At 44.8% G+C, this 11504-nt stretch overlaps 3 protein-coding genes across 18 annotated transcripts in view; 1 reads left to right on the forward strand and 2 right to left on the reverse strand.

The window, feature by feature from the left end:
- MFSD11 (major facilitator superfamily domain containing 11) overlaps positions 1-5068 on the reverse strand; it is a 33419-nt gene extending 28351 nt beyond the window's left edge. Inside the window, exons 1-5 of one of the 12 annotated variants that reach the window (XM_049812135.1) lie at positions 4753-4857; positions 3143-3220; positions 2341-2500; positions 1941-2111; positions 329-384 (exon numbers count right to left, since the gene is read on the reverse strand). In XM_049812135.1, the coding sequence (XP_049668092.1) occupies positions 329-384; positions 1941-2036 (152 nt within the window). In that variant the 5' untranslated portion in view covers positions 2037-2111; positions 2341-2500; positions 3143-3220; positions 4753-4857. The other 11 variants (XM_049812131.1, XM_049812133.1, XM_049812132.1 and 8 more) reach the window with 11 other exon arrangements.
- An 82-nt stretch (positions 5069-5150) lies between these two features.
- Positions 5151-8698, forward strand: SRSF2 (serine and arginine rich splicing factor 2). Of its 5 annotated transcripts, none has more exons than XR_007507459.1 (3): positions 5151-5864; positions 6242-7762; positions 8264-8698. XR_007507459.1 is itself a non-coding variant. In XM_049811983.1 (3 exons), exons 1-2 carry the CDS (start codon positions 5503-5505, stop codon positions 6543-6545), a joined length of 666 nt encoding a protein of 221 aa, XP_049667940.1. In that variant the 5' UTR covers positions 5151-5502; the 3' UTR covers positions 6546-6552; positions 6891-8698. The 5 variants fall into 5 exon arrangements, 3 of the variants coding, with proteins under 3 accessions (XP_049667940.1, XP_049667941.1, XP_049667939.1); XR_007507458.1 differs by having other exon boundaries at positions 6242-6994; positions 7651-8698; XM_049811983.1 differs by having other exon boundaries at positions 6242-6552; positions 6891-8698.
- An 823-nt stretch (positions 8699-9521) lies between these two features.
- Positions 9522-11441, reverse strand: METTL23 (methyltransferase like 23). Its single transcript, XM_049811981.1, has 5 exons — positions 11183-11441; positions 10986-11090; positions 10642-10879; positions 10205-10289; positions 9522-9866 (listed from the first exon to the last, which is right to left on the reverse strand). Exons 1-5 carry the CDS (start codon positions 11273-11275, stop codon positions 9698-9700), a joined length of 690 nt encoding a protein of 229 aa, XP_049667938.1. The 5' UTR covers positions 11276-11441; the 3' UTR covers positions 9522-9697.
- Between the last annotated feature and the right edge of the window lie 63 nt (positions 11442-11504).

Genomic DNA, 11504 nt, shown 5'->3' on the forward strand with positions numbered 1-11504 from the left:
ACAACCAAGGCCTTAGTTAGTAGTTTTATCTGAAACTTCCACATTCTTCATCTCGTAAGACAAAATGCTGAGAATGTGATGACAGTACGTTGTTTTTTCTCCCTACAAAGAAAACATGCAAAACAGATATGTAGTTCACCTAAAAATAATTCAGAGTAGAAGTAGAGTGAATGTGAGAAGCCTATGTTTTAAACTGTTTTAAGTATGTTATTAAATTGTGAAGTCAGCAGAACACTGCACTCTCTTGAGGGTGTATCTCTACCAGATGGAATTATAACTAGCTTCACCCTGCAAGAAGCAAAGTATTAAGAAGATCTGTGTAAATTACCTTGTGTAGCCACTGCCATGAAAATCCGTGTTGTTCAAATCTGTGATAACAGTTTGCTGTGAGGAGAACATCATACATTGTAATATGTTAGAATATATCCTGTAGTCTGAGAACACTTGCATCAGTTTGAAGTCAGTATCAAACGTTAGAATTAATCCTTAATAGACTCTACGAAGTACTTAAAATAATTTAAAGTGCTAATTACAACTCACAACACCTCCACAATGAAGGTAAAGGAGATATTTTTCAGGAAAATATCTATATTTGAAGCAGTAATTAGTACTTTAGGATTGTATCATGATTTCATCAGAAAGCTGAAAATATTTCACAAAACTTTTGTTTCACTAAACACCCCTCTTACGCAGATATGTATGACTACCTTAATTTGAAACATAGGAAAAAAAGGAGAAGTTTCAAAACACTCTTAATTTGACCTAACTTCTGATAAGACTTTACGTTATTTTCAGCTTCCTGTTATTTCCCTGTTCCTTTTTTTTTCCCTTCAATCAGCTTTAGTGATCATGAGACCATGAAATGAGTTGGATTGGCAGGCAGATCTGATTGAAAGTCACTTGTAATGACTTTAATGACAATAAATTACATGGTTGCATGATCACTAGGTCCAATTCAGTGGGGTGCTGTGAAGTCATTGCAGAACTTCTAAGATCACTGGGCTGTACTTATGTACTTATGTACAGTATCACACTGCACTATGACTTTTACAAAAACTATCCTAAGTAGTTATTTCTATAACGCAGTGAAGGACATTTGTATGTCTGAACCCAGAAAGGATTCTTCTTGCATGCAAGAAAAAAGAAGCTGTAAGACCTGTAGGCTTAAGAGGTATGTTGAAATCTAACTGTCCTTCAGGCATATAACTAACATTGAAAGCAATGTCAACAACTCAGTAAGTTAGAGGATCTGGGCTAAGTATGTCAGCAGAAGGATTCTAAAAATTTAAACAGTAAGAGTGCAACCTGCTTTTAATAGTAAATTTGGATTATTTTATGCTCAATTTTGCTTCAGCACACAAAAAGATACCCGATACTAATGCAGTAAATTACTTATTCAGATGGAAGGTGACTTGGCAGTTCCAGCAATTGTGGAAGTCTGACTACTTGTCATGTGTTATCCTCATACTCCCCCTCAACGTCTAGTTTGTTAGAACAGAAAAATACGTTAGATTAGGAAAAACACTCCAGGAAAAACTAGGGGCATAGTTAATAATAACAACAACTTAGGCAAGTATTCCAAAAGGGACTATATAGAATAATCAGAAATATGGAATGCCCAAGTTAATTCAATTGTTAGATATTGCAAGCGTCAAAACAGACAGTATTTTAAAGTTCAAACATGTGGTAATTTTCTACTTTCTAAGCAATCAGACACAGTTACATATGTAGCTATGCTATCTTAAAGATATAAACTCCTTAATTATCCAGTTAACCAACTTAATCTAGTTAACACTAAACTAAAAGGAGACAAAATGTCAAGGTGTCTTGCACATTAAAAAAATCCCAGATAAAGCAATTATTACATTAGAGTACACAAAAGACAAGAAAGGATGAATAACTGTGATAGAAACGTGGCATGTTTTGAAATTTATACCTACCGCAATATTTCCACATGTTTGGAAAGCAGTGAATATAAACATAAATGAGACTCCCAAAATAATTATGTTGAAAAGTTTTTTTGATTCAGGAGACATTTTGTGTTTTCTTGCGAAGTCCTCAGCTTCAGTCTGGAAAAACGCTATTTTCTTTTAAAAGTTTTCCCTTAACCTCTGTTAAAAACAAACAAGCAAAAAGAATAAAACAAAAAAAAGAAAGTTTCAAAAATGATAATTACTTAGGGCTACTTATTAGCTGCTAGGACATAACCATCAACTAATCAAGAAATCAGGTAACTCTCTTAAATAATGTACAGCAAAATCAGTAAGTCGAAAAAAAACCAACCAAACCAAAACCAGAGAAAGGTCTGGTACAAACGGTAAAGACCAAGATTCTCTCTACCTTTTCCCATGAAGTTGACAGAGCAGACTGCAGTATGTTACTTCTTCATGACATCACTTTCCCCCAAAGGTAGCAGTTTTCCAAATATTGAGCTAGTTCATCAGCTCAGTTTCTTGCCATTGTTCTAAATCAGAATTCTGGTCCACAGCCTTTAAATCACCTGACGAAGGAAAGATGAGACATTTGTACAGGAGTCATTTCCATGCATGTTGGACAGGAAATAAGGAACATTTCACAATCCAGATCAGCTGACCCAGCCTAGAAAGCCCTTGTGCACTATGGGAAATGCAGTTTTATGAAAGCACACTTTTTCTACTTGAAAGGTTAGAAATCTCCTAAGCCTTAAAATAAAAAGATCTATACTAGTTTTTAAGAATTAATATCTCTATCCACTAAATAATAACCAGCAAGATAAAAGAACAGTCTTAGAAATTCATCTAAGAAAACTGCCTAATTAGCTGAATTCAAACAAACAAATAGTCATGCCAAAGGGAAAATGATTCCCACCTCAGAGAAACTACATAGCTCAATGCTACCAACACATATGCCTTGCACAGTGCTTCTGTATTCCATTGTTTCAGTGACTCATGAGAGGAAAGTCTTCATCATCTTTCACTGCTTTGTCTCAAGGAACAACATTTGTCTTTAGTAATTACATATCCTTAATATTTTACTTCACAGTATTTCTACATAATATATTTAAGATCAATTGATCTTTTAAGTTTTGAAGATCTCTCTTAAAACATCAGCAAAACTGAAAGAGGATTGCACATCTTGTATCGACTGAACATCTGCTTCTTACTGTTAATATCTTCTGTCCGTTCTGTTGGGCCTCCAAGTCAGGATTGGAACATTCACCTAAAGCAGCTCCACTTAACTGCTGGCCAAAGAGGAAAGGAAGGCAATTCAGAACTGACAGAAGTAAATGGCAAATCAACAAATTTTACCTCTGCTACCTACAGTAGAGGACTGAGATCAAATCTGTATCCCAGCTATCACTACATATTTAATACTATTTTAATTCCCGAGTTGTATTAAAAAATGTAGTTTTTTCAAAACAGTATTTATTTTTTACTTGTGGAAGAAAGTATGATTATTCAGAGGCTGCTTTGCAAAGATCCAATTAGAATATCAAGGTGTTTTTTTAACACAAACAAAGCTCTCTTTTTTATATTATGAATTTATAGTAACAGATTTTTAAGATCCTCTAGGCACTGTGTCCCACTCATGCCTTCTTCCCCTTGTGCCAGCATAAGCATTCATTTAGCTGCGCAGCAAACTGGGCTGGTGTGCTGGACCAATTCTTTTGGCAACAGCAGCAGCTTGTACTGAAGTGACTGAAACTAGGGAGGAAGGGACACTGGAAACTCTCTCTGTCACTTTAAGGAAAGGATTTCAGCAGATGAATCACAAAATTTTTAATCAAAATTCTCAGGGAAAAAAAGAACAAACAATATAGCATGAAGCAATACAAAACGTGAAAACCAGTACGAGTTTGTTTGATTTCTTAAGTCTTTTGTAGGAGGAAACAAACTGTTGCTTCTGGGTTTGTACTGATGTCACTGCTTATTTTTATACCTTTTCAGTGAAAAGGTTATTAAACACAGTTACAGTAACAATAAGGATTTCAATTCTAATACTGATTTTGCTTTCTTGTATTGATACTGTCATTGCATTAAACAAATCAGTAGAGAACTGCCTCTTCGTTTCTATTCTTTTTTTTAACATAATATTATGAAAGAGATGGGTAGAAACACTTATCATGGTTGTAAGATGAGAACTAGCTGTTATTGTTTATGCTTGGAGTTTGGGCGTTTTAGTCAGCGCCTGAAGTGACAAAGCGACAACTTTTGGAGTGGGGGAGCAGCTTTCACCGAATTCCCTAGACAAAACTCAGGGAATCTGCTTGTCATCCCTACACAAGGGCCGTGTTAATCTCCTCCCTTGCTCCAACCGTACCACGCACGCTGCCAAAGCATGAACTTGCAGAGATCGCTGTGTGTGAAGGACGATTTCTAACGTTTCCCAGCTCGGCTGGCAGCTCGCTCCCAAGTACAGATGCAGCCGTGGGAGATCGCCTCGCCAGCGGCCTGCGGGCAGAGGGCTGCCTGCACGGCTCTGCCGCCCCACCACAGCGTGCATCCACCGCGGCGCGGACCCGGGAAGCCTCACCAGGCACCGCGACCGGCAGGAGGTGAAGGAGAGCCCGCACAGCGCCCGCGCCGGCCTGCCAGGCCCCCCTCACAGCGCCGACCGGAGCACACGCCCGGCTGCAGCGGGAGAAGGCAGGGCGCAGAGCTCCCGCGGCAGCTGCCCCGGGAGGAACGCCCTCACGGCAGCCCGAGCCGAGGACCCCGACCCGCCTCCCCTCACAACCCGCTCCCCTCCGCGTCCGCCATCTTAAACCGTCACCTCCCCGCCCGCGCGACAGGCGATTCCCTTCATTAACGCTTTTTTTTTTCACGCGGCGGATGTTTCCCGCCCCTCCTCCCCCTGGCAGAGACTGGACTCGCCTTATTTCCGTTTTTTTACCGTTTTCGGGACACATTGTTCAAAATTTCCCCGCCTCCGCCGAGTCCTTCCGGGTCACGGCGGAGCCTCCTTAACGGTCACTTTCCAAGGCAGGCGAGTTCTTAATTTAGAGGCCGTTTTTCCGCTTGCCTGCCAAGGCCGCCTCCGGGATCCGCGGTCGGTGAGGAGAAAAAAAAAAAAAACAAAGACGAGGCTGCCCTCGGGGAGGCCGCCGCCGGGAGAGGGGCGGGGGGGGGCAGCGCGCGCCGGGCGGCGCTTTCCCTTCCGGGTCGCCGTCGGCCATTTTGTGGCGTTAAGTAGGCGCGCGCGGGCGGCGCCCCGCTCATTTCCTCGCAGCAGCGGGTAGGGGCGGCCGTCGCTGGCGCTTCGTCTCCGCTCCGGCCTTCGGCCGCCTCCCCCCCGGAGCCCAGAGGTGGGTGCCTGCGCCTCCCTCTCCGTTGAGGACCCCGCGGCGTTCCCCTATGCCCTGCAGCTCTCCTCCTTTCTGGACTCTGCTGGGCCGCCGCTCCGGCGCCCCCCCTCCGGTGTGAGGCGCTTCCCCCTCAGGGCCGCGCCGTCTCCTGACTCGCCCCCCTTCCCTCGGGTTTCTTCTCCTCAGCCGCCGCCGCCCCTCGGGGGCTATTGCCCGCCATGAGCTACGGGCGCCCTCCGCCGGACGTGGAGGGCATGACGTCCCTCAAGGTGGACAACCTGACCTACCGAACGTCCCCGGACACGCTCCGGCGGGTCTTTGAGAAGTACGGCCGCGTGGGCGACGTCTACATCCCCCGGGACCGCTACACCAAGGAGAGCCGCGGCTTCGCCTTCGTCCGCTTCCACGACAAACGCGATGCCGAGGACGCGATGGACGCCATGGACGGGGCCGTGCTGGATGGCCGTGAGCTCCGCGTGCAGATGGCCCGCTACGGCCGCCCCCCCGACTCGCACCACAGCCGGCGTGGCCCGCCGCCGCGCCGCTACGGGAGCAGCGGCTACGGCCGCCGTAGCCGCAGGTGAGGGCCTGGGAGGGGGCGGGGGAGGCAGCGGAGTTTCGGTAATAAGGCGGGGAGACCGGGGCCACGCGCCCGTACGGCGGGCGCCGCTGGGTTTTGTTTCCTTTTCCGAGCGAGTTCCGTGGCGGGGTTGGGCGGGGGGAGTAGGGGTTTAGGAGCAAAAGCACGTGCAGTTCCCTCGGAGCGGAAGGGTTTCGCCCTGTAGTAGATTTAGCCCCCGGCCACTCGCTGAACAATGGCGCCTTCTTAACACTCGTTTTCTTGCCCACGTGGGTCCCGTTCCACTCTCCCTGTCCCGAAGTACTCGCTGAAGTCTGTTGCGCCGCCCGTGTTCAACTCGTAACGCGCTTTTTTTTCCCCCTCCTGCTATGATTTAGCCCTAGAAGACGACGCCGCAGCCGATCTAGGAGCAGGAGCCGCTCTAGATCCCGCAGTCGGTCCCGCTACAGTCGATCCAAATCCCGGTCTCGCACACGCTCTCGGTCTCGCTCCACCTCGAAGTCCAGGTCTGCCAGGAGATCCAAGTCAAAGTCCTCGTCTGTCTCCAGATCCCGGTCCAGGTCAAGATCCCGGTCCAGATCTAGAAGCCCTCCCCCTGCCTCAAAGAGGGAATCCAATTCTAGATCCAGGTCTAAGAGCCCTCCCAAGTCTCCGGAAGAAGAAGGAGCTGTATCTTCCTAGGAACATGGTAATGTACCTCGGGATCAGCACATGTTGCATGTTACTTTATTATAGCACTTAGGTGGGGTGTTGGGTAGTTCTTAGAGTATTAATAGCCTGAACCAAGCGGATCCTAACGGGGCACATTGTTAGTTGTTTTTTTTTTCTTGAGCAGTGCTTTTTGGTTATTGGTTTAGGGAAATTAATACCAAAGTGCTTTCTACGGAGAATTTTTTTTACAGAGAGAATGTTTTATTGAGAGATTAATGGCTTGGTTTTAATAAAATATTGTATGAGACGCAACCTATGATGAAAATGACTATTTCTTACTGTATTTATCCAACATCTGCATTTTCCCCTTTAAAGCTGCGGTCTCCTGTTTGCTAAAAGAATATTGGCCAGTATTGCAGATTTTAACTGATTTGGCTGATCCTCCAGGGACCAGTTTCTGTGGGCGTGTATTGGAGCAGGTTTGTCTTTAAATGTTAAAGATACACTATCCTTTTATAATGGAAGATCGGTTCAGTGGCCGTTATACTGACTGGAGGTAATAACTGTTCTAGAAAAGTGGCAAATTCCTTGCAACAAGAAAACCATGGAAACTAGTTTTTCCTCAAGTCGACATCTCGAAGAGGCATCTAAGGATACATCGGGTGGGGAAAGGATAGTGTGTCTTTAACCCTTCAAACTGTTTGGTCCTATTTTTAAAAGGAAAGGGCCTAAGCTAGCTCTGAAGTTAGATAATTGTAGCAAAATTAGTCACACTTTGTTTTGAATGCTAAGTAGAGTTTAGTTAAGTCTTTATGAAGAAGTATTAGTTTTACAACTTTTATGTAACTTTTGATAATCTATTGTTGAACAGGCTGAATTGAAGTTAATGGTGGCTTGATCTACAGCCTGATGCTTACTCTTCTTTGTAACTAAATACTTTGACAGAACCTTACATTTGGCCTCTGAAGTAAAGCAACACATGGGGGGGAGGTGGAACACTATGGAAATTCCTAAAACTTAAAATTAAATTAGGCAAAGCCAGTTGAAACACAACTAGAAGTATACCTGAAGTCATCCACACAACCAAAAGAGACAAGGTAGAAACCTGGCTGAACTTTTGTTTCTTCAAACCTAGATGCATCAGATAAATGAGAATCTACATAAAGGACGCCTTTGGGGGGAAAAGATCGCTTGAGTCTTCAGTCCATTGGAGAGACCCCTGGCACGAGCAACCAGCTGTTGAAAAGGTTATTTTGTAACATTTTGTCTAACTTTTTACTTGTTTAAGTTGCGCCTCAAGTGGCAGATTTTACATTTTATGTGCCATTTTGTTGCTGTTATTCAAATTTCTTGTAATTTAGTGAAGTGAACGACTACCGATTTCATTATTGGCTTGGATATTTGAGGTAAAACTTCATTTTTGTTTATATAGTGCTGACTTTTATTTGAAATTAAAACTGATGGTAACTTGCTGCCTCCAGTTTCATACTGAGGAAACATGCAGCTATTATATGCTGAGTAGCTAACTCTGTCAAAAAGTATTCTCAGTTTTGTCTTCATTCCTTAAATAAAATTCTGCAAAACTTCAATTTGAAACTTACTGTAAATGCTTTTTTTTTACTTTGAATTCAAATAGTATCTTCAAATTCAAATTGGTAGAAATCTTTTCAGGTGACAGTTGATATTTGAAAGGATTGTTTTATCAGACTCAATTCTAATCTCTTCTCTTATGTATTTTTGTGCACTAGGCGCAGTTGTGTAGCAGTTGAGTAATGCTGGTTAGCTGTTAAGGTGGCGTGTTGCAGTGCAGAGTGCTTGGCTGTTTCCTGTTTTCTCCTGATTGCTCCTGTGTAACGATGCCTTGTCGTGCAGAAACAAATGGCTGTCCAGTTAATTAAAATGCCTGACAACTGCACTTCCAGTCACCCGGGCCTTGCGTAAAAATAATGGAGCATACAGTGAGCACATCTAGCTGATGATATACACACCTTATTTTTTCCAGAATGGTAAAACTTACCAACCTACATATATGAACTTACATATGAGAAATGTAATGTTAAGAAAAGAAATGGTTCATTCCTTTGTAAGTACTGATTGGTGTATCTTTTGCTTAAGACATTCTGTACTATACCCACTGTCTCTGTAGTTAATATTAAACATTTCTCTGTGTTAACTTTTCTCAACTTAATGTCCGAGTCAGCTTATTTTTAGCTTGAAAAGATTTCTGCAATTATACTGTCAATGTTTAACTTCTATATAGTAACTGAATGCATTCTACTGCTTATGAATTTTATTTACAGGGGTTGCTTTTAAATTACTATGGGCAAACTTAACTAGTATTGTGACTAACCCAAATGTTGTATGGCAAGTATTGCACACCAGTCTATAAACACAGAATCAGACAGGTCCGCTGGGCATTGTTATGGAAGATACACACTGAGCAGTACTAATTGCATTTGCTGTGTGCTTGCCCTGACTCAACAGGCTGCTGCTTGATGGTAGCTAATCTTACAGTGATGATTTTTTTTTTCCTTGATTTGGGTACCAAATGAATTGTAACTTCAACCATCACGTGTCAAGGGTTATTGTAATGCCTTGTTAACTTTATGCATGTATGTTAAATGGGAATGGAAACATCTGAATATTTGCAATCTGGCTTGATTGAGGATTAAAAGTACTTTTGTACAAACAGGAGTTTGTATGTTCCAGGACTGCATGGCTAGTGGCAGTCTATGCAGATGCATTTAAAAACAAAGGGGCTGGCTTTTGTATATGAATCTTTGGCAAAAAGCTTCAGTCCTGAGAAACAGATCTTACGGGGATATTTTTTTATCTTGAAAGAGTGCAGTTAACTTTTCTTCATAGCTGAAGTTGTGAATTTAAGTTGGATCTTGTGGATTGTCAGGTTGTTAAGCTATGTTGTGTAGTGGCTTACATAATGGAATTGAGTCTTTGAACTATTACATGGTCTTTGAGGAGGAGCACAAATTTCTCAAAAGCCATAGCTGAAAAATTGAACAGCTTTATTTTTACAATGCATGTTTTAAGAATTACTGCTAAGGGGATCCGTTTCCTGAAAAATATGCATGGGGTTTGCTGTAAACAGGACTGTTTTCTGCAGATCCATGCTACAGTGAACAGTTAAGTATCATCTTGTATTGGAACGAACAAGTGGAATAAACTTAAGTACCATCTGATTGTGCTAGTGAGATGATCATCATTTCAATTGTATGTCTTCCTGGTAGAGAAGAGCTGGCCAAGTGCTCTTTGTCTGCACTGAACGAATGTAAGGGAACGTGGACATTCTTCAGTTTCCATTTGCAGAGCAAAGCTTCAATAGACCAGTCGGCACTGAGGGGAGGAAATGCCAGTGTGTGAAAAAGTTAACCCACGTTTATAACTTCTGCAGTAATTATAGGAGACTGTCACCAAAACTTAATACAACAGTTCACAAAACTGTGTTTCTAACAGTTTTCTAGTCCACAGTAAATTAGTGGTTCTTGGGTTATTTTCTGTTTTGGTTGCTTTGGTCTGCTACCCTTAGGATTTACTTGGCTAATTCCAGCCCAATTCGCTATCTGTGAGGAGCTTCTCTAGAATCAGTGCGGTGGTGCCTCTGAGAAGTTAACACTCTTTAAGAGCTAAGACAGGAATTAAGATTTGAGTCTTAAATATGCAAAAGAGTTTACCTTCGGACTTGATAAGTAGTCCAGAATTGAGCATGTGGATTCTTTTCCAGCAAGAAGTAAATCGTAGTTAAAATATCTTCAAAGTCTGTATAGTTTGGGGAGGTTAAGCAGTCTTGGTTAGTCTCCGGATTCTAGGTACAGTTAAATATGCCTGGTTATGTGAAATGGTAATTAAAAATCAATTATGCATCTGTATGAAAGGCCTGAGAAGCATGGCCTAAGTGGTTAGTTAATGACTGGGTTTTCTCTTCACCCACCCTCCAGTGGTATTTATAGGATAGCTTAATGCTGGAATCACCCCAAGAATAACAAGTTTGATAGCACAGTATCACCATAAAGGCTGTCGCCTGATCTCTTGACAGTGTTCTCAGTACGACTTGGCCATGAACTCCTACCAGTTTGTCACAAATCAAAGATACCCGAGTGCTTTAATGTACCTTTTGGGTCAAAAAAGACATCCGATCCTAAAATAATGTCTACAGGAGCAAGAGAGAGCAGCTCCGGCGATACCCGCCCCCAGGTGAGCCCTAGAACAGGTACGTGGGGCAGGCGGTTCAGCAGGCAGCTTCTCCGGCAGTTGCGCAGACACTGGGGCAGCTCCTCGCTGTCGGACAGGGTCACTTCAGCACCGCACTTGGCAGCCAACACGCCGGGGAGGCTCACGCCGGCACCCACCTGAAACCACAGCCTGGTCACGGGGAGGGAAGGGTGGACGGGGCCCCTGCAGCTCCTGACAGGGTCGGGGCTGGGAGGGAGGGTGGCAAGAGGGTCCCGTCGGTACCTCCAGCACTCGCTTGCCGGGCAGGCTTCTCCGGTGGGCCCAGAGGTACTGGGCCAGGACCACGGCGCAGGGCCACACGTACATCCCGTACTGCGAGTCCAGCACCTGAAAAGCACCGGGTGCGGCGCTGGGGTGGGGGGGGGGTGGGGCTCCCGGTTTTACCGCCCCGCTTCCCCCCCGCCCCCGCCGGGAGGTACCTCGGGGATGCGCAGCGTCAGCGCCGCCGGCCCCTCCGTGAAGCGGTACCGCCGCACGCCGCCCCGCCGCCGCCCCCGCCTCGGCTCCCCCATGGCCGCGCCGCCGCCCAATGGCGGGCGGCCACGTGTGGTACCAGGCCGCGCGGACCAATCGGCGCCTTCTCCGGTCGTGGCGTCAGGCGGAGCGCCGCCGCGGGCGCTGATGGCGGCCGGCCGGTTGCTCAGAGCGGGGCCTGTCCCGGCGCTCCGAGCGGCTTCCCCTGAGTGTCGCCGTTAAACCTAGCCGCTCCCGCCCGCGCTCATGGCCCGGCGGGGCTGGACG

Source organism: Accipiter gentilis, chromosome 10 (genome assembly GCF_929443795.1).
Source record: "Accipiter gentilis chromosome 10, bAccGen1.1, whole genome shotgun sequence".
Taxonomy (NCBI): domain Eukaryota; kingdom Metazoa; phylum Chordata; class Aves; order Accipitriformes; family Accipitridae; genus Astur; species Astur gentilis.

Bases quoted from the DNA above. Each gene is read 5' to 3' on its own strand.
- METTL23 (XM_049811981.1), bottom strand. From the start codon at position 11,275: ATGGGGGAGCCGAGGCGGGGGCGGCGGCGGGGCGGCGTGCGGCGGTAC. The intron at 10,290-10,641 runs GTACATTAAAGC...CAAACTATACAG, and splicing joins TGTCTTTTTTGACCCAAAAG to ACTTTGAAGATATTTTAACT. The intron at 9,867-10,204 runs GTAAACTCTTTT...TCCTCCCCTCAG, and splicing joins ACTACTTATCAAGTCCGAAG to TGCCGACTGGTCTATTGAAG.
- SRSF2 (XM_049811983.1), top strand. From the start codon at position 5,503: ATGAGCTACGGGCGCCCTCCGCCGGACGTGGAGGGCATGACGTCCCTC. The intron at 5,865-6,241 runs GTGAGGGCCTGG...GCTATGATTTAG, and splicing joins TACGGCCGCCGTAGCCGCAG to CCCTAGAAGACGACGCCGCA.